Genomic DNA, 22771 nt, shown 5'->3' with positions numbered 1-22771 from the left:
ATTACTCTAAAATATCAAGAAAGTGTTGAATCTGTATCACAACATAGGGTCGATCCATTTGGTACAATGCCATGCAGAAAAGACCAGGTTACATGTGTTTGTTACGCAAGCCGTTCTAGTACCAACTGGTGTAAGCTGTTGTCCGGTTTATATAGACGGTAAACATTAAAAGCCGGAACAGTGTATAGATATAGCTGATTTATATCAGATAATTAGATTATTATATGTTTCTTGTATTTATATTTAACACCCTTTTTTAGGCGCCACTTAGGGGCATTCAGTTTTTCGGTCTGTGCGTCCGTTCGTTTGTTTGTCCGTCCGTCCGTCCCTTCGTTCGTCCATCTGTCCCGTTTCAGGTTAAAGTTTTTGGTCAAGGTAGTTTTTGATGAAGTGGAAGTCCAACCAACTTGAAACTTAGTACACATGATCCCTATGATATGATCTTTCTCATTTTAATGCTAAATTACAGTTTTTACCCCAATTTCACGGTTCACTGAACATAGAAAATGATAGTACGAATGGGGCATCCGTGTACTATGGACACATTCTTGTTTAATATTTTGTTAGTTTTAAGTTAAACGAAGCTGTGAAATACATGTACGCTACAAAACACCTACCAACATTAACACGCTAACTGAAGCACCATGTTTTTTTGTTTAATGCAAAACTAGTTTTGAATATCTATTAGTTGATAATTCATATTTTAATGCTCCTCAGGGGCACTAACAAACAAAATCAATATTGGTTTTGATAAACAAAAAAAATCAAAAGTCTTGGCTTTGATTATTGTAGGAAAACCTGTTCAAGGTATGAAAATAGATGATGTGACGTGTTTTCATATACTATAATTAGCATCTATCGGGCTATTTAAAAACATGATTTACCTAGCTAATCAAATGAAAAAAACTCACGGGAAAATGGCCCTACCTCTTTATCTTGCCCCAGTCCTCGTAAATGTCTCATGGAAAATAAAGTATACAGTCACAAAGAAATTCATACTTTCGGTCTTAAAATTTTCCTTAAACCTAGATATTACATGAACCAATTAAAAAAATATTATGCAGAACAACTCAAATTACAAGTAGCTTTCGAAACCTCGGTCGAGACAACTATAGTTCCCATTAAAATCTTGTCGTCTCTCTTTTGGAAAAAAGACATCTGAATTATTTGAATTGATGTATCAAAACTATTAACAAATAATTTTTTGAGACATTAAATAGCCAAGCCGTCATGTATTGAGAGTCAAGAACCTGTGATTTTACAATAAATAGGAGATGTTTAAGACATTTAATCTCATATTAAAGTATGCCGAGCAACATTCAGGTGTTTCCATAATTGTCCAATACTGTATATCAAGTATTTCGATGTACATGACATAAACATCCTGTATCAATTAAGGTAGAAACATTCCAGATCAAGAGACTAAGTTCCGAAATTGTAAAATTAAAACAGCAACTCCATAAAAGACAGTAAAAGTAGGCAAATATTTATCAGAGGAAAAAAACGTTGAACATGAAATTCAGTTAATATTGCAACGGAATCAATTTGTTTAAATAACACAAGCTTATTGAAAATAAAAAAAAATGGAGGAAAAAATAACCGCAGAAGATTCTAAAGACCAACAAAAAGATTCTGAAAATGCATAAATAAAGGCAACAGTAGTATACCGCTGTTCGAAAGTCATAAATCGATTGAGAGAAAACAAATCCGGGTTACAAACTAAAACCGAGGGAAACACATCAACTATAACAGGAAAAACAACGAAACAACAGAATAAAGCATTAGAAAAGTGATAAAAGCGTAGTAGCACGCACTACTAATAACAGACGCGAAAGTAAACCTGACCCAATAAATTAATCAAATAAAGAAATAAACCAATTCCGGTCTGCCATCTCGTCTGTTAGCCCCACCACTAAGTTTGAATTCTACAGAAAAAAATCGCGAACGGCGGATCAACTATCAAAATACCACGACAATGACTATAATCATGACTAGAAACGGAGTGAAAAACAAATAAAATAAATCTAAATCCATCCAAAGATGCCGGACCAAACCTAAAACCTGTGACACTAGGACTAAAAACAAAGTCAGTGAAAGCTACCCGATAAGAACACTTTGTCAATGGAGACAGGATGTATCATAGACGACATGGATATGGAATTTACTGACTCCATATATATCGTATTAGGTCACTAGCACACTGTGTAACGAATTTATCTTACCGACTATCTTAACATGTGGTATTTAGACAAATGGCCTATCAAAATGACCAAGTATTCAATACTTAGTATTAACAACCTACTTCAATTGGTATATACCTATACAAAAACAAATGCCAACAATAACAACGTGTAAGCTTTAAAAGTGTTTTATGTATTTCTTTCAATCGTTCATCATCAATTTCTTCGTCGGTTGAAACCTTTCAGATTTGTCCTCAACACCGTGTTCTTTTTATAAAGGGACGTAACACCACTACTAACCGTGTATTGAAATAATCTCCGCCTACTAACCCCATATGAAATATACACGGTCTCCACGCGGTTGCTTTTAACCAATCACATTCCTAGAAATGTATAGGAGGTTAGATAATGTTATATATACCTCTAAGCAAGACACAGTCTACTTTTGGTCCTATAAGCAGGGAGTATTTATACAGAAGCCCGATGTAAGTTTGTCGTGGACCTTAATATTCCGTGTTTTGTCGTGTTGTAACGTAGTTAACCGTAAAAGACTTTGAGAACCCTGGCTGATCCCTAGCTATCCGTAATGCAACATAATGAGATCGTGCCGTTCCGTTACAAATTCGTAACAAACCGTATTGTATCCTTAACAAATACGTGGTGTAACCGTACTAGAACGTAGTTCTCCGGAACTAACCGTAGAAATCCTTCGGGTCTACGAATAAGTACGGATTAATACGGTTTTAATAGGGACTAAAACGGGTCAATACGTTCTAATACGGTTTAGTAAGGATATACTACGGTTTTTTGATCCGTGGTCAAATTTTGTGCATGATCAAAAATTGTCACGGATATACAAGTACTACTACGTATGACTACGGCTACAATACGGAAATCTACGGACTAGTACAGATTGCCACGACTGATGCCGGATCGTATCCGTAGATAATCCGGCGTCAAATCCGTGAATGTGTGACCTAGCCGGGCATAAGGCAGAACTTCGAATAATAACATTATAAATTACATTTAATTTATATGAAACAGCAAGCACGAGAAACACGAGCCAAAATCATACGATACATAGAATACCTGTTTTAATTCGGAGAATTATACCTGCAATGACAAATTTCATTCAATGGAATACCATTGTAAACATTACAGGTATTCTAAAGCACGTGTTGATGTAAACAAACACACGTGTTTTACCAAAACAAATGCATGTGCTTCTGTACTATTAATAAATATATTTATCATTTAGTTTAGACTATACGAATTTATTTCAGCGCGCTAAGAAAACTTTTCGCTAAAAGGTCAATGTCATATTCTATCACATTACCTACCTTACCAGTTGTCCTTCACCGTGTATCGGTCGGCTATCAATTTAAAATCTTAAACAATTTATATAACCAACATGGCAGCGTTAAGAGGTAGTGTTCGTCAGCTGGGCAAACTTAACTCTACATTTTCATGTAAGTATTTACTTATATTTTGCTTTAACGTACATATATTAAGCCAAATAAAGAGACACTATTTTGTAAACATAGATTTTTACGACAGTATATTAATAGAAGTCTATCTGATACATTTTATTTGCTCACGTATACATTGTGTATTAATGAACAGGTATATACTTTAATTAACGTCGGTTTACGTGTTGGAATTTGTTTTAGTCGATCTTTGTTTTATCAGATATGAAGGATACGTTTCAGATAATGTATTTTGTGCATATATTGCTATTTCAATTAGAGGATCCGGGTACACCGTTATGTCCTCATAAATGAACTGTTACCAGTATTAAGAAAGTTCATTGCACTGGGGATCTCTTAATTATATAAATATGACTTTGTCCTACATCATTATGGATCATATATGTCTATTCTATAATCGCCTAATCCTTAATTGATTAAAAAAAATAACCCAGAGAAAACCAGTTCATTTTGATTTATTCAAAGTACATGAACTTTAGTATTCAAATGTCTTATGATCATAAAATTATCAGTGAAATGATTTAGCTAATTTAACCTAGATATTGATACTGCTTAGTCATGCGTGTTCTTTTATTACATATTGCAAATATGTCACGTTTACATTATGTGTTATAAATTTATAAATTATATATCTGCTGGTGTTTGCATTATATTAAATAAAAGTTTTTGGAAATACAATTTTTTTTATATATGAATATATTATATGTCAGCATTTCAGCGATTTCTTAGCCGAGAAAGATATATCATACCCCTTTTTCCTACACACGCAAACACACTATGATACACGAGTACTAGTATCCGGGAATCGTTTCAAATGTCGGTCTTCTTTATGTGGTTCATTGACATTTATAGTTTTGTTATTATTTAGAAATATATCTTAACACAAACGAAAGGGACTGATGATCACTAGAATCTTTTTTTTTTCTGTTAATATTAATATATTTTATATACCGCCCACATTTCGATCTTTTCAACCTTACCACAATTATTTCGGTATTTATTGTGATTATAACATTTACTATCCACATTCATATACTGAAAATGTGGATAGTAAATATTTCAAATTGACAGTATACATCGATATCATCGTGGTAAATTTAAGAGAACAACAAATCCGTGACGTAGTCCTGTGCTACGGCATTAAAGATCAAGGCTCCCAGGGTATACTATAGAAATATGCTTAACTTAAATTCCCCCGTGTGGCAATATGACCAAAACGTATATTCATTTGGATGTATAAATACGAGACCGCGTTTGCTCGGTATGGGAGTTAATTCGATGCCCCATGATCACTTTGGAAGAGTACGAATCTGTTTGCATGATTAAGAAAATAGGAGATCTATTTCACAGTAAAATTCCGTCCTTATCCAATATAACACTGTTATCCCGTGTATAGTTGACATATTTTTATATATAATTGTGTCATCATCCTTACATCACAATAAAATAAACATTCGTCATACTATTTTGTACCTCCATACTCATGCTTCAGTGATTTGTAATTTAAACATTGAAGTACCTCATTTACGAGTGTTGACCCATGCTTCAGTGACAGGACTTTTATACATACAAAATAAGGCATTTTTTTAAGAAGTACTTGTGATATAACATTAATTTATGACATGCTGTAGCCTCAGAAAGTTTTTTTAATTAATTTTTGCAAAAGACCATGGATATCTGAATTTTTTTATATTAATTAAATTCTTAATTTTTGTATCTTAGTTGCAAATACGTTTTTCGATTGCACGCCATTTTCTCTCCTTCTCTCTTTTATTCGTACTTTTCTTAATATGAAGAAATCCTATTGTTCATTGTAAAACAAATTGAAAATGATATACGATACCCACTATCATATATCCATGCAGTAATATATTATCAAATTAATGTTTTTTATTTTGCTGCTAATCAGGCGAAACATATCTCTTTATCAACAGTTTGATTCGTCTTTTACAAGTCAATAAATGTGTCAATTGAATTTAAAGTCAACATTGCCAATGCATGTATGCAAACGACGATTTGAACCTTTAAATTGTCTTTACTAGTGATTTCAAGGTAGTTATGTCTTTTTGATTAGGTAGTAGACGAGGATTAGCAACGAGTCGTTCAACCATCTCAAGATTCTCCAAGCCTCTCTTAATTGGAGGTTTAGCAGCAGGAACTGGACTCGGTTGGTTATATAAAAATAAAGACAATTTTAAAACAACAGTAGACGAGGCCATCAGTGCTGTTACTCCGACACCTGTGTTTGCTGCAGCACCACCAGCAAGTCAACCTTCTGTAAGTTCTCTCAGTAGTACTATAAAGACAAAAGTAATGGCTGTATTCATTGAGGTTAAGTTTGAAAAGAGGTAATCAATGACATCTTTAGTGGTTATCATGTGTTGGGTTCATATTTAGCAACCATGTTTTAAATGAACTTTTGTGTATAAATACATCATAAAACAAAGGAATACAAAATGTTTTATTTTTCAAGTAATACAATGCACAATTTTACCTAAATTCATCAAAAGTTTGAAAAGCTGAATTAATGTAATGAGATAAGAATATAAAACGAATGGGTAACAAAATCAGCTTGTTGAAATAATTCTTCATTTTATTATAAAAAAATATTATTAAAACGAAAAAGATACATAAAGATTACCCGTGTCAAACTTTAAATGTATAAATCTTGTCTTCTAAATTCTTGCGATACATACAAATTATAGCCATGCGTTCATTCTGTGTTAAAGAAGCATATGAATTGGTCAAACATCAAAATGGTGTACACGTTAAAACATGTATAAAATGAAACAATAATTATACGCCATTATTATTCAGGTGTTCTCACAAGGCAAAGATCATGCTTTGTATCTTTGGATTCATCTTAAACCCACTGCCAATGTTAAAGAAGTCGGGCGTGCCTGTGCCAAATTACAGAACTTGGTAGATCAAGTGACAGATCCTAAAATGAGTGATGAAAGTGATGAAATATGGGCTGGTGTTGGCTTTGGTCCAAATATTTACAAACAGGTACGTATTCTGGTATATCATTGTACTGACATATTAGTATTAATACTTGTCAATGAATATTATTTTTTAAAGATTACTTTATTTTTTACAGGATTAAAATGTAACCAATGGTGATTTCTGCGTTAGATGGACCAACTGTTGGTCATCTCATGGCTATCGTTCTGAGTTATTGCACTTTTAACTTGTCTTAAGGGATTCTTTGAGTGAGCTTTAATTTGAAAGTAACAATAACGAAACAACGAAGACAGACTTCAATAGTAAAATATTGCTGTATTTGAATTATGTCATTATAAAGATAAAAATAATATCTTTTTTTTTTGCATTTTAGTTGGGAGGTAATCCTAAAGAAAATTATACATACGCTTACAGGAAAGGAACATTAGGCGAAATGCCAAGCTCTGGTGAGTAAAAATTTTAATGTTCTGGATGGATAACTTAACCCTTTTTAAAGAAAAAGTAGTTTGTTTATTTAATTGTGAATAATAAACGAAAAGAGTAGCTGTCTATAAATAAATGTTACCAATTTAAAACTTTATTCTATCATGAAGATAGATCCGGATGTGGAACAAATTGGTTTTTTTTTTATTTGTTGAAAACCATTTCAAGTAATTTGTAATATGGTATTGAATTTGAAATTATTTCGTATTGAGTTGTCCATAATTACAAGGTTACCTGACTTTAAAAATATGGAGATGTGGTATGATTACAAATGAGACAACTATACGCAAAAATGGACAAGGATGAAAAAACTACAGATCACCGTACGACATACCGTATTGTAAGCTATAAAAAGCCCTGGGACGACAAAATGTGAAACAATTCAAAAGCGAAACTAACGGCCTGATTTATGCTTAAATCAAAAAAAGTAAAACAATTATGGCAGACAATATTATATTTGTTTTCAGGTGGCGATGTCTTCATCCATGCTAAATGTAACACTGTTAGTAAACTGTTTGAACTAAGTCAATTATTCCTGAACAGTTTACCTGCTGGTAGTGTAGACAATGCAGAAGACATTTTTAGTTTCGTATATCAAAATGGACGAGATTTGTCTGGATTCATTGATGGTAAGTTCGATACCTACCATTTCAACACTTTTTTTGTCTTTCAATTTTAAAATAAATGTTTAACATCCTTAACATAGTTTTATATTTTGATTAATATTCAATACTCAATTTTGTTTTGCTCTATTTTCAAATAGAAATGTTCGTATCCCATATTAAAATATCCTGGTCATTGATATTTCTGTATAGTTTTCTTGATATTTTCTACACCACCCTTATTGATATTTTCACGCGTTTTATCCATTGAAGAATGTTCCCAATTCCTTTCAATAAATACTGACAGGTACCTATCACCCGAGTGGAATCCTTTAAATTTGTATTTCAGGTACAGAGAACCCAGCAGACGACGATTCGCGACAAAACGTTGCGGTAGAGAAAGACACTGGAGGAAGCTATGTGGTAAGCTTTACAAATTATTTTTTTGCATACTTTACAGAAGCATTTTTATGTTTTATTTTCTAATAATAAGATCGGTCAAAGTTTAAGTAATTCTTTATTTGGAACGAATGTTCAGTTTAATCTACAATATTTTATCGTAATTTTGCGTGCTCCTTTAAAGTGACATATTCACTCGACAGTTGGAATACGATATCAGTCATTAAGAAAAAGTATGGTAAAACTATTGTTATCTGGTTCTGTATATTCATTGATCCAGAAGATACAATTCCACGGTATTATTTTTTTTTTATAAAAATGTTGTTTATTCACCCCTTCCCTGTGTGTGGATCTCATTTGTATATTTTCTATGTAATTCATGTACCAGAGTATTCGTTCATTGGTTTCCCCTTAGTTTAAAACATTAATTTATGTTGTATAACACATGTATTGACGTGTAATTCATAGCATTGACAGAATTTATCACTTATTTTATGATAATGTATTCATTGCCTTTGGCTATGCATTTTTCTACTTACTTTTATTTGAAAGTTGTGCTTAATAAGTAATATTCTTACACACTGTTATGTTGGTTTTTAAAATGTTCGAGGTATACATTTCTATAGAAGTGTGACAAACCTTGGATCAGGATAACCGATTTTTTTTAAGAGAACAGACAAATAAAGATATAGCCAAGACAACTTAGAGAGGGATGGGGATTTAAACAGTTAGGTTCCCACGTGAATAAAGGAAGATGGTGGTAAATGTTCATGAGACAGAAACCCCCAACACAAATTTAAAAAGATATCTAGAGGTCAAACTGCAGACTTCCATTATGAGAACGTGTCTTTATTGCATATCAAACTGCAGTCTTCCATTATGAGAACGTGTCTTTATCGCATATCAAACTGCAGTCTTCCATTATGAGAACGTGTCTTTATCGCATATCAAACTTTAAATAAACTATGAATTTCCATGACAATCTAACCATCAAAAACTGTTAGTGCAAAGGAGTCATATTGGAATAAGGATAATAAAGCAGACTTCGCGAAACTTTCCCCCCTGGCTGTCCTTGAAGAAAATCTGCTGGTCCTCACTATTATTTCTATTGCATAAAACTAAAATATGTCTGTCCTTTACAAAATTTTTGTGGTTAAATCATTCGGACCACCACTTTTCGCGAACTCTGATAAAGTCTTTACAAATGTCTTTTATATATTTTTTCCAGATTACACAGAAGTGGATCCATGACTTAAAACTAATATCAACAGAAAAGGGTATATTGTTTAGCTATTATTAACATGATTCAATAAGTTAAATTGCAGGATAAAGTGTAAGTTTTTTATATTTCATGCTTACAACAAGATTATGTGTGACCTACCAAACGTTTGTTTTCCATAAGATGTAAACAGAACCTGTTATCGGCTATCGGTATGGCAGATGCAATAGGTAGCACAGATCAAAATCAACCGATCACGATGGCAAAATACATTGCATTGCAATGGCAATCGGAACTGCACATAGTAATCTTGTGTACACGATAGCCAAAACCATTGTTGTAAATATCAATCGGGAACACACATCGTATATATTGTATAATCTGGCGTACTGATAGCCGGTTATATCATGTGATAACGTTGAAAATGTTACGTACGTTATTGTTCATTGTTTCAAAGTTTAGAATCATTTCAGTAGTTTACCACTGACATACATATAAATTTGAAACGAAAATTTTTTGCATTGCATGAAATTTTAAAGTTAAAAAAGTGTTATTGTTTATATATTCTCGGAACAATTTTCTTAATTAACCTTTATCAGTAATGGTAATAGCCAAAGAAAAGAAAAAAAAATAACGAATATAAAAACATTTGAAACAGAACAATCGTAGCATAGCATACACAGAACATAAAGAAAATCGCTTATATACTAATTGATGCCCTGCGAAATTGGATATTGTTTGATAAACTATATTGAAACTGCCTAATGAACATTATTTTGATATCATTTATAGACAAGACAATGGAAGGCTGGGTTGGCAGAACTAGAGCCGACAGTATAGAACTCAAAAAGAAAACTACATCATCTCATGTAGCCCGCATGACAGGAGGTAAAAACTTTTTTACATTAACTAAACACGTATTTTTATTTATACTCAAGGCTCTGTACTTTTATGCAAGTTAAAAGGGTTTGAAGAGATTTCATTATTTTATAGAAAGTGTCTTCTCATACTGATATTCATGTAGATGGGAAGAAGTCAGCGATCAAAATATTGTCTGTTTTGAATAAACTGATAACCAGGTCTGACATTTCAGTATACGTTCTTCATTGAATAGGGGTCTATTACGTTTAATCAGATAATTGGATGCGATGTTTTAAAACCGCTGAAGTGTTTACAATTAAATAGGCAGCTTTTGTTCTTTGAATCTGAGTATGAAATTATCCAATTCATCTCTAGTATCATGTCTATACATAAATATGAATACAATGCTATTTTTTTGCTGTTTATTGCCAAGTGGCCAATAAAACAAGCAGACATATTCCAGAAAGCTTATACAGATTTGTAAAATTGTCACCTGAAATAATTAAATTCTCTATTTTTAATAGGAACAAATTTCGAACAGAAAAAGCCATTTGAGATGGTCAGACAATCTATGCCATTCGGAAACGTTACTGGTGAGGCTGGGTTATTTTTCATTGGATACACAGCTTCTCCGGAGAACCTTAACTTTATGTTGGACCGTATGGTTGGTGCTGGTGGCGATGGCGTCAGTGACGATATCATGAGGTTAACAAAGAATGTCAAGGGAACATATTGGTACTTTCCAGGTGTTGCAGAACTGAGAAAGATGGCATAAAGATAACAAAAAAATCGAACAATTTTTAGCTATTCTTAATACTACGCATATGCAATACGATCGTTTGTTAACATATATCGTATAATCAAAATGTTTATGCTAAGTCTCACTCATATATACATTAAAATTCATGTTTTAGAAGGATAATATATGTTGATTGCCATCGGTATAACAATAGTTTGTCATTCTATTTAACATACTATAAAAAGAAATACTGTTCCAGATATGCTAGGACTCACGAATAATCCAAGATGCTAGTACTTTCAGATGCAGACATGTCAACAACATTTCTACTTACTTATGTGCTTTGTCTATATGCCATTTAGTTTTCCTTTGTTGACATATTTGTTTGTTTGATAGTGATTAGGATTATAACACAATGTTGACTGCTGTACCCTATTTTTGACATTTTTACCTATTATGTCTGTTTGTTTTGTTCACACATTGTTTTCAATATAATGGAATTTTATGCGACTGTCATACAAGTGAGAGGTTTAGCTAGCTATAATACCAGGTTTAATCCATCATTTTCTATATAAGGAAATGCCTGTACCAAGTCAGGAATATGACAGTTGTTTTCCATTCGTTTGATGTGTTTGAGCTTTTAATTTTTCCATTTGATTAGGGACTTTCCGTTTTGAATTTTCCTTGGACTTCGGTATTTTTGTTATATTACTTTTTAATTGAATTCTAATTGCAGAAAACAGCGACATTTAGATTTTTATTAGATTATCTAGTGTTCTTTGGTTGTCTCATTAACATGTGCTTCACATTTCTTTTTATTCATACATGTTGCATTGATGTAGATGCAAAACACCTTTAGCTTACCTTCATTTTGTAGTTCATTTGAACTATATAGTAGATAACAATACATATGTAGATTACATCAAATGAAAATAACACTTTATAAATGATTTACCTTCACCAGGAACCCTCGAACCTAAACATTTAAAAGACAGGGATGTGTAAATCCGTTGAAACGTTAAGAGCTTTATGACCAAGCAGGACATAAAACGAATAGCCTTATTCATTTAAGCTCTTTTGACTTCTACTAAAACCTCATCACAGGAACCCTAAATGCAGAAATCAAGTAACACATGTTACAATACATAGTGAGGCAGTGAAAGTTCCGATGAAATTCAATCTGATTAAAATCAGCTGTTTATTTGGCTCCGATTGCCATGTAATTTGGTGTAGTATGTTTTAATCGGAGCCAGATACAGATTGGATGAACGCCATTTATGAAAACAATCAGATGGATGGTGGTAAACTGGACTGCAGAATGTTTGAATACAAGGAGATCTTCCAAATATAACCCTAATTGCATCTCATTTTAGCATCCTTAATCGTAGAACCAAATGCAGGTATAACAATTGAATTATTCAGAGACGAATTGATTTAAGCTTGTCTACATTCGGATCAATGATTTTATAGGAAATGTGAATACCTTAAAACTATCTGAGGAATCCCGAATTTGAAAAAAAACATACTACATGGAAAAGAAGTGGTACATACTTTGCTTATAATTGTTTAGTAGTTTTTGAGTAGGCATTAATATAAGATATACTATAGAGGGACGTAATAGCTATAAATAAAATAAGTGATAAATAACTAGAGGCTCTAAAGAGCATGTGTCTCTCACCTTGGTCTATATGCATATTCAACAAAGGACACTCTCCAACATCGAGGACGAGAATAGAATTAATGACAAAAATCTTCTTCTTTTTTTCTTTTATCTTATATTGCTGATCATTGAAGTCTGTTTAGTGTCTCTCTATCTTATTTAGCTTTTGCTCCAAACACAAAAGAGAGGGTAAAAAAAATCCTGATTTAAGGGCAAACACTCCTATAAAGAGTAACAGTCTACTAATTATATCGGCAAAATTTGACTTGTTAGTAGGTCTTCTCTTGCTTTTCATTTTTGATTATTCAAGTTTCTATCTATTATATTTTTATCATATAAGGCAAAACGCCTAAAAAAAATAAATGGTAAAAATCGTCATTAAAGGGCAATAACTCCAATAAGGAATCGTCGGACAATCTCCGCCTTTTTCTTAATTGAAGATCTTGTCTTGCTGATCATTTTTTGTTTATTTAATTTTCTTTCTATCGATTATAAGTTTTGAGATATAAGAAAAGTATTGTACAAATCGTCATCAAAAGCCAATAACTCTAATAAGGAGTCAACTGACGATTTCAACCATAACACTTATTTGTAGAACTTGTCCTTCTGATAATTTTTTGCAATTAAAATTTTCTCTCTATCTAATATAGTTTTTAAGATAATAGGCAAAATTGAAAAAAAAAATAGGTAAAATTTGTCATTTAAGGGCAATAACTCCTTACCCTTTTCAGATTTCCTGTATTTATAACTGTAATCAGAATAATAGACAAAAGAGGGACGAAAGATACCAGAGGGACAGTCAAACTCATAGATCGAAAACAAACTGACAACGCCATGGCTAAAAATAAAAAGACAAACAGACAAATAATAGTACAGATGACACAACATAGAAAATTAAAGACTAAGCAACACGAACCCCACCAAAAACTGGGGGTGATCTCAGGTGCTCCGGAAGGGTAAGCAGATCCTGCTCCACATGTGGCACCCGTCGTGTTGCTTATGTTATTACAAATCCGGTAAATAGTCTAATTCGGTAAGTCACATTCGTGAAAAGGGAAGGGTATTGTAGTTACGACATAAGAAACATATCCGATATCATCTGTGAAACGGTTATTCCATAACGGTCAACCAACTCGTGATGGCGTCCGTAAAATTTACGAAGGGATGATTTCAACTTCACCATTTGGAACTCTTGGCTTAATAGCGTCCTTGTGAGCAGCAATCCTCTATCAAGGAAATCATGATAGGAAACACAAGCCCGGGAATATCGTATCAATTGGGAGATATATACTCCGTATGCAGGCGCTGCTGGAATGTTGCTACATAGAAATGGAAAGTTCACAATTGGGAAACTGAAATCATCTCTTTTGTCGTAAAGTTTTGTTTTCAACCGACCCTCATTGTCAATTTCTAGATGTAAGTCAAGATATGAGGCAGACTTAACTGTATCTGTAGTATCCTTTATCTCTAGTTCGATGGGATAGATTCGTTCAACATAGTCACCAAATTTTGTATTATTTAGTGAGAGAACATCATCTATATTGCGGAACGTAGAGTTAAAGGATATTGCTAACTTCTTATCTTTCTTCTTAAGAAGTTCCTGTATGAAGTCAGCCTCTTAATAACAAAGAAACAAGTCGACAAGAAGAGGGGCACAATTGGTTTCCATTGGAATTCCGATAGTCTGTTGAAAAACACGTCCTCCAAACGTAACAAATATGTTGTCAATCAAGAAATCAAGCATCTTGATAATGTCAGTTTCAGAGAATTGTTTGTTTGAATCAGAGTGATTCTTTACAAAGTAGGATTTATCCCTCCCCAAGACAAGATACTTGTATCTACGTTCGCCATTCTTTTTAATGAAACAAAGTAATACCAACTCTTTCAATTTGTCTTTTAGTTTGGAATGGGGAATACTTGTGTAAAGTGTAGAAAAGTCAAATGTTTTAATACTATTGCAAGATGAGAGAGTCTCAGATTGTATGTACTCTAAAAGATCTTTGGAGTTTTTTAGTATCCACATCTGATTCACGCCACCTCTAGAATAGGCAGTTTCACAATAACTTTGGAGCCCGGCTTTGATTGCTGAACTTGCATTTTACCCCATATGTTCTATTTTTAGCCACGTCGTCAGTAGTTTCAGATGAGAAGATTTTTGTAAAAGTTAACGACGACGACGTTCGACGAACGCCAAGTGATAAGAAAAGCTCACTTGGCCTTTAAGTAACACTAGAAATGTGATTAATCCGAGGCGCTCAATCCCAAAACACTTGAAACTCAGTAATGTATGAATACGTAGAAACGTTAAGAACGTCATATGACCAAAAGGATCTAAGCAAATTAGGTAGAGACCAACATTTTTACATTACACATTAATTGCCGTAAGTAGTCTGTCCGTTTTGATTGTTTCGAGATCACCCCCGGTTTTCGGTGGGGTTCGTGTTGCTTTGTCTGTAGTTTTCTATGTTGTGTTTTGTATTCTGTTGTTTGTCTTTTTCTTATTTTGCCATGGCGTTGTCAGTTTATTTTCGACTTATGAGATTGAATGTCCCTTTGGTATCTTTTGCCCCTCTTTTTCGAAGCTTTGCGGTCTAAGATCTTGGGACATCAGAAATTTTTTTTTTTCAAAATCCCTATTCCATTTGCCCGAGAGAGTTGAAATTTTGTTTCTTAATAATTTCCAAAATCTATCATCAGATAAAGTTTTGAATTATGACATTACCGAGGCACTGACTAAAGAGCTGATGATACCCTCTAGGGTCCAGCAGTCCATCAAGCAGCGGTATCGACACAGTTCTTAAAAATGTAACATATAATAGTCACATCCCTGTACTTAGTTGCTGTATAGTTATAAGACAAATCTCTAATACTGGAGCTCATTGTAGCATAAAAACAATATTTATAGTACAGGTGTTAATACACACAGACAAGTAGCCGCTTACAAAACATCAGAGATAGTGTATAATATAATATACTTTTACGTTTTAAGATGATATTAAAATTGAAAATAACCACATGAAGTTGATAATAAGATTTCATGTAACAAGATCTAAATATTACAACAGTCTGGTCATCATCATTTATTGTCAGAACATGAATACATTGGAAGTGAAAGAGGTAGAGCTATTTTCCAATTATTTCTGCGTTGCTCACCCAATTAACGGAACTATAAACAACTGTCATACAAATGGGCGGTCTAGCTAGCTATAAAACCAGATTTAACCCAACATTTTCTTCAGAAAATGCTTGTACCGTACACAAGTCAGGCATATACACTTGTTCCGTTGATTGATAGCGTTTGATTTTGTCAGTTTTTATGGACTTCCCCTTTTTTTAATTTACCTTGGAGTTCGATATTATTGTAATATTTTTTTCCCAAATCAGAAAATTCATAAAACTTGCATATACTGGAATTTGAAAATAAGAGAGTCTATATGATATACTTAAACTTTTAACACAGCAGATGTTTAAATATAAATGTTATTCTGAGCTACATGTTGCTGCTGTATACAATATTGCACTATTATCAAGTTGTCGGAAAATCTTTGCAACAAAGGACATCTTTCCAATACAGTTTTGGTTCAGAATGTCTTTTTCGTTTTTTGGATAGATACTAAACATTTGCCAAAATTATTAAAATAACAGTTTAAGCTATCTTTGGGCATTCAAAATTTTGTTATATGTCTAGAAATGAGCAATGACATTGTTAGAAAACCAAAGAACACGAATGATGCTGTGGGACAGTACATTTTAGTAAAGATTGAAAGATATTTTAAAAATAGCCCTGATATGAAATAAATTCAGAGAAAATTGTTCGATATTAAGATTTATTGGGTTTCCACCAATAAAGACAGCCCCCGAAAAAAAACCACCAGAAAATATCTAGAGTTCTTAAATTTATTAGTAAGAAACATTCATGCCACCAAAAGGCACACAAATCGGTTGCTGAAATAAAAAAAAACAATAACGCCGACTATTAGTAATAATGTCCCGTTTTTCATAATTTTCCATATAATGATGCATCTAAATAAAGTACACGTATGTGTTCTGTAAACCAAATGAAGAGATTTTGCATCTTAAGGATTGAGAGTATGAAATGTTGAGTGGCAGAGCATTTCCGTATGGGTAAACAATTGTTTTGCTTGAATTATAACAAGTCAACTGAATTTGAATTTTGAAGAATCAACATTTCTCTATCATATCGAAATTTAGATATTAAAAATATTTACTATTTTCATTAAGTCGTTACTTGTGGTTTGTAGTCTCACTATTTTATATTATGTGCATGGCAACAAATGTGGAGTACTTAATCCTTGAAATAAATGAGAATGGTCAGATACTAAGAACATGAAATTGCTCCTTCAACCCCTTCCAAAAATTATCATTTCAAGTTTCCACACAATAATCGATTGATATTGAATTACAGCTCTGCCGTTTTAAACGATTTTCCACTGAATGACACAAGAGTCCTTGCCGCCAACACTAATAACATAATGCCCGTCTCTCGAGAAACTAACATTGTGAACCGCAGCATGTCCATGATACATATGACAATACATCTGCAATTAGATAAACATACACTATAATAAAGATGAAAATCGTATTACCACAGAAGTAGCAAATCACTTAAAGGGAAATCATAAATGGATGAACATTTATTCAACACACAATATTGGTATTAGTGGTACTAGTAAAAGTACGAGTAAATCTTAGCGACGAATAATTTAAGATGTCTTTTTCACATATTTACAAGGGCTATACAATCAAAAGGAAACTAAAATGGGTAACAGTGACACAATAAAAATAAATTCTATAAATTTGGTAAACCCGACGCGCTTTTCTGGATTTACCTTCATCAGGGTAAATGTCTCCTGTTATGCATGCATCATGGGCCATGTGAATCCACAACCGGACACAGTTTCACAATAGGTGATTTATTTACAAGACTGGTGTCTTTGATGAGGTTTTACCTTCATCAGGGTAAATGTCTCCTGTTATGCATGCATCATGGGCCATGCGAATCCACAACCGGACACAGTTTCACAATAGGTGATTTATTTACAAGACTGGTGTCTTTGATGAGGTTTTACAACCACTGGGTGGGTGCCACGGCTGGTGGATGTTTCATCACCGAGGGCATTACCAGTCCAGTGGTCAGCACATCTGTGTTGAGTTGACATGAAATATCATTGATACGGTTATTTTCTTCAAATTTATACTGTTCATGGTAATTGTTAAAATCTTTCTAGACACTAAAGATAGCCTGAGCACAGTTGATTTGGCACAACTTCTTGGATTCTTTAGTTTTCAGGGTTTTTCAACTTCGTTATTGATATAGCATTTCTACTGATTTGATTCGATTGCCAATTATAGACTATGAGAACGAAACGCGCTTCTGGCGTACTTCATCACTAGCGTGGTATCTTTGATAAGTTTTTTTTTTTATTTTTGAAATTACAAATTGAAAATGTATCAGCTGAGGAACACATTGTGACCAAATGTCATATTTAGTAAGATGTCCAGGTTTTGTTTTCTAAATTATACATTTGTATTCACATTTGATGCAGTGGTTTCGAAGTTTAATCCTTTCTCTTTGATTTTTTGATCTTTCGTTTTTAATGTCAAGACTCAAGACAAATTCACTCTTCTACAGCTATTTGAGTTAAAATCAATAATTACCATCTAACTTCAATTTTGAAATTCGGTTATATTGTTGATCCGAAAACATATAGGTCCAAAAGACTGTCAGATACGCCCGAAATAATTTTTTACTATAAATGTATTATTTAAATTGTTTAGTGGAAATATCCTTATATATATTGTTTTACTTCCTGTTAATTTACTGTTTATAAATTTTGTTGAATCATTATATATATTAAGGTCTTTCTTCCTCCAGGAATATATTGCCTTAGCCATATTTAGCATAAATTTTTCGAATTTTGTTTTCAATGCTCTTCAACTTTCTATAATAGTTGGCGTTAGAACTGTTTCGATTCGAGTGTCACTGATAAGTCTTAAGAGCCTTGTGTAGACAAAACGCTCGTCTGGCGTACCAAATTATAAGCCTGGTATCTTTGATGAGTTTTGGATATTTAGTCCTCGAGGGTATCACCAGCCCATAAGCCTGTACTTCGGTACTGGCATAAGAACAGGGATATTGTCTTGATTAAATTTGCTGTTATAAACTATTTCGAAATCATTTTAAATCAAGGAAGGTATAGCTCTGATTCCTTTTTTGTGTTTGGCTTAACTTTGGGTTCATTTTTGTTTTATCATCTTTTCAACGATTGTATTAGGTTTTTGACTATCAACGAGTTTTGCCTCGAGCATCACTGGAGCGACATGAATTGTTTAAAGGCGCATCTAGTGCAATAAAATTGGTAACGTTAAGGTTTGATTTCTGAGGACGACATGAAATAAGTTTCAGATATAATACCACAAATAAGAAAGCTAATAACCCGAGAAAATGTTTTGAATTGGCTTAATGTAAAATTACTGAAATATAACGTTTCCAAGTGCTAAAAATATGAACAACTTCGTTTCATTGTCGATCATTTAGTTTGCTGGCTTTTTATCGTCTATATGAAAAACATGTCGCACATTAAACTAGACACATATGGAAACGGGAATTTTGCACACAATAAATAAGCTCATATTTTGATATTATTTTCGTTGAAAAATTTGACATTTCATCAATTCAAAACAAATGATTTAATTTCATTCGTTTGAAGGGTTAACCTCAAGCATTTTTGTATAGCTTACATAAAACTGTTAGGCTTACGTCATTAATACCATATACATGAAATGAGGTATAGACCAAAACATTTGTTTGTGTGAAAATGTAAACAGACTATTTTTTCAAAATATCATCCTAAACATGGAATTATTAATTTAACCAACAAGTCTTAGTAGTCAATATTTTGATACACTTTATTTAATTGAATGTTGAAAAAGTTTATGCCAAAAATTCCATTCATTAGTTTTATTTGATTAATTGTTGCATGCAGCCTGTCCGATTTGATTGCTACGTCGCTTTGCGGTCTAAGATCTTATGACACCAGAATAGTTGTTAGATTTGAGAATTTACCAACATGTCCTATTCCATGTCGTGGCATTTTTTAATCAGTCTGGATCCGTATGGCGGATGATGCATCTATAGTAGAAACGCTTATTTCGTCGACGCACCAGGTTGTTCTCCATATGGAGCTAACCTGATTCCTTCAGAAATTTCCTTTCGTTTGTAAATTCCAAATATATTTACGATTTTAACAGGAGTGTGCTCCTTACACAAAACCTACTCAAATGGAGAAGACGGACTGAAAACGATACTACAAAGGTTTTGCGGTCGCCACCGCGAATTGGTAAACCGATACGATATGTCTGTGTCTTGGCTAACTAGCGACATGTTTTGTAAGTCTTTTGCGATTATTTGATAGAAGAATAGGCGTCTGATCTGTGGTTTTGCCGATTGTGACGTATTCCCGAATGTGACAGTTTGACTGAGTGTCGAATCGTAAGGCGGGAGATATATGTATAACGCTTACACTGTCAACTCACCCGGTCTTTTTGGAAGTCATGTGATTCCCTCAGTTTTTGTTTCTTATCGCGATTGTCTTTTTAACGATTTATGAGATTTGAACATCGGAACTACTGTTGCCTTAATTAAGTAATTTAGCTCTATCTATTTTATATAATAAATGGTTATGTTCCCAAACGCAATATCTTGCATTTAAAACTAACAAACAAAATCATCCAAAATTTTTTCCTCACATTTTCAAGGATATAATTGATCAACTGTCACAGCAATTGGATGAAAATCAAGTTTGAGGACGAATATAACTTGTGCAAAATTGGATACTGCAAAAAGAGAAATGTTTTACCAAACGCAACTGTTATGAAGGATAGATAGATAAATAGTCAAAAGATATATGCTTCTCAGATTTTGCGAAACAGGATCAATTATACACCTACAAAAATAATTTTGAACATTTACCCCTTTTCTATCGCATGGATATCTATATAAACAAACGTTTCCACACGAATCTCCCATAACTATGAGATTTGATTCTGTACAAACATCCACACAGTTGATATCTCCTTCCTGTTCTAATTTTGACCACCATAGTCCAATATTGGAAGCAGATATTCTACATTTTTCAGTCATCCATGAGACCTCTCGACATTCTGTCATATCCATTTCATCAAGACTTTGGGCATTCCCTGTTGAATTAAGCATAACACTTTTCTTGTTGAGTTTGTGACGATGCTGTTTTATCAGTGTCAACATAGAAATGTAAGGCAAAACATAAAACAGTGTAAATAATCATCATTTAATTTTAATCATATATAGTGTTTGCTTCAAGTAACTGCGAGTCAAATATGTTTTCTTCTCATTCCTCCACTGACCGAATTTATAGAAGGCGGAGTGCTCAACCGTAAATGTATGACCTTACCACTAGATAGAAGTACCGTCGGTGTTTTTGCTTAGTTGCTGTATCATTGTATTTTTGTTTGCAATATACCTTTAAGTTTACAGTCTGAATTGTACCCATTAAAAATTGAAATAGCACTTGAACATTTTGGTGCATTCGAAGCGCTATTCAAATTATACATTCACTAGGAATAAATATTTGAGGAGCTATATGGCCAATGCTTACCTCTCTACTATCATTGAAGTCAGTTTACTGAATCTATTTCGGTACCCACGGATGTAATCAAAATAACACAATTAATTTAAATCAAAATCACTTTTCTTTGTTCAAATTTCATGGCTATGGGTCACGTTTTTGAATTTTGTCACATTTCGTTTACTCTGTATCATTTTCTATTTATTACATACAAATATCACACAGAGGTGAATAGATAAATATATTGTAAATATTTTAGAAATTCAGAAAGATAAGATCATTGAACAATAAAAATTTCTTAATTTTACTTACAATATAAGTTCTCAGGTGAATTAGTACAGCTACGTAGGAGGAAGTGATCGTTGAACAAATCCGCAGAAAAGTCAATATCTACTACAGGATCACGGTGTCCCTGAAAAAGAAAGAATATACAACATACAACAAATTTATTATTAGAATAGACATACGTTCAATTTCTCACAGAACACAATATAAAATGTATATTTGATTTCTTTAATGGTCGATAATTTCTTTGTTTCTTTATCATTTGTTGACCCGTTATTGAACATCAGAGTAATAGATGATCACATGTATGTTTAGATAGTTGTAGTCTCAATAATGTCCGTCCTCTTTTTCTGTAAAATGCCATCACCGAATGCGACTGACAATCGAACTGTTACTTTTCAGGAGCAACAAAACAAGTGCCACTAGTCGAACAGGATCTGCTTACCCTTCCAGAGTATTTGAGATCACCACCCCCGGTTTTGGGTGTAATTCGTGTTGCTCAGTCTTTAGTTTTCTGTACAGTTGATTGCCTATTCGTCGCTTTTCCTCGACTTATGATTTGTATTTTCCCTTTGTATCTTCCGTCTCTTTGTTTTCATAAATTTTGTTTTCTCTGTATTTAACGATCAATTTTATCTCTATGATATCAATAAAACATTTATTAAAAAAAGTGATGACTTTTTATTCTTATGTTATTACATTTGTAAAAGTATTTGCTTGGTTGCCATTTTGTACATGTTACAGTATCTACTTTTAACGTGGACATTAATTGGTATTTACCACACATTTTCCTTTCATTTCCCATACAAACGAGCCATCCGATTTTGCAACGAAATGATACATATGAATTGAGCAATCATGTCCTCCAACAGCTATTATTGTGTAATCTGGAAAAAGATAAACTTGTTTCACTCATTGAAGAATAATGAAAAGTTTGGGCGGTCTTGTTGATGGTAAATCCAGAAAAGTGCTTCAGATGCATTAAATTATAAAATGTTATTTTCATCATCTAGTCACATTCATTTTTAAATAAATTACTGTTAACACTTACAATAGTGGTACACGTCTACATTCAATCTAAACACGTGGAATAATATGGGTGCATCAAATGAATTACAGTCAAATTTAAAATAATAGTAATAATAATAATGAATAAAGAAAAAGCATTCAAAGACGAAGAGAATCCTATTTCCCAACTTTTTAAAATAAAACATATGCAGCAACTATAGTTTGTTTTTAACCTTTGTTGAAAATAACAATTTCTT

At 33.0% G+C, this 22771-nt stretch overlaps 2 protein-coding genes across 5 annotated transcripts in view; one reads left to right on the top strand and one right to left on the bottom strand.

Annotated features, from left to right (window-relative positions):
* Positions 1-3502: 3502 nt before the first annotated feature.
* On the top strand, positions 3503-11117 carry LOC127735765 (dye-decolorizing peroxidase YfeX-like). The gene is made up of 9 exons (XM_052246066.1): positions 3503-3649; positions 5742-5944; positions 6485-6676; positions 7005-7077; positions 7582-7743; positions 8066-8139; positions 9344-9392; positions 10127-10222; positions 10720-11117. Exons 1-9 carry the CDS (start codon positions 3592-3594, stop codon positions 10968-10970), a joined length of 1158 nt encoding a protein of 385 aa, XP_052102026.1. The 5' UTR covers positions 3503-3591; the 3' UTR covers positions 10971-11117.
* A 5208-nt stretch (positions 11118-16325) lies between these two features.
* The window catches only part of LOC127735764 (echinoderm microtubule-associated protein-like 2), a 47251-nt gene continuing 40805 nt past the window's right edge, over positions 16326-22771 (bottom strand). For all 4 annotated transcript variants that reach the window (XM_052246065.1, XM_052246064.1, XM_052246062.1 and 1 more), the window contains 4 exons: positions 22287-22393; positions 21534-21633; positions 20588-20814; positions 16326-17153 (listed from right to left, as the gene is read on the bottom strand). In XM_052246065.1, coding sequence (XP_052102025.1) covers positions 17031-17153; positions 20588-20814; positions 21534-21633; positions 22287-22393 — 557 coding nt within the window. In that variant the 3' untranslated portion in view covers positions 16326-17030. The remainder of the gene's footprint in view (positions 17154-20587; positions 20815-21533; positions 21634-22286; positions 22394-22771) is intronic.

This window comes from Mytilus californianus, unplaced genomic scaffold, assembly GCF_021869535.1.
Source record: "Mytilus californianus isolate M0D057914Y unplaced genomic scaffold, xbMytCali1.0.p SCAF_3, whole genome shotgun sequence".
In the NCBI taxonomy this organism is placed as follows: Eukaryota; Metazoa; Mollusca; class Bivalvia; order Mytilida; family Mytilidae; genus Mytilus; species Mytilus californianus.
This window is presented reverse-complemented; position numbering and strand designations above follow the sequence as displayed.

Bases quoted from the DNA above. Each gene is read 5' to 3' on its own strand.
- LOC127735765 (XM_052246066.1), top strand. From the start codon at position 3,592: ATGGCAGCGTTAAGAGGTAGTGTTCGTCAGCTGGGCAAACTTAACTCT. The intron at 3,650-5,741 runs GTAAGTATTTAC...CTTTTTGATTAG, and splicing joins ACTTAACTCTACATTTTCAT to GTAGTAGACGAGGATTAGCA. The intron at 9,393-10,126 runs GTATATTGTTTA...TATCATTTATAG, and splicing joins ACTAATATCAACAGAAAAGG to ACAAGACAATGGAAGGCTGG.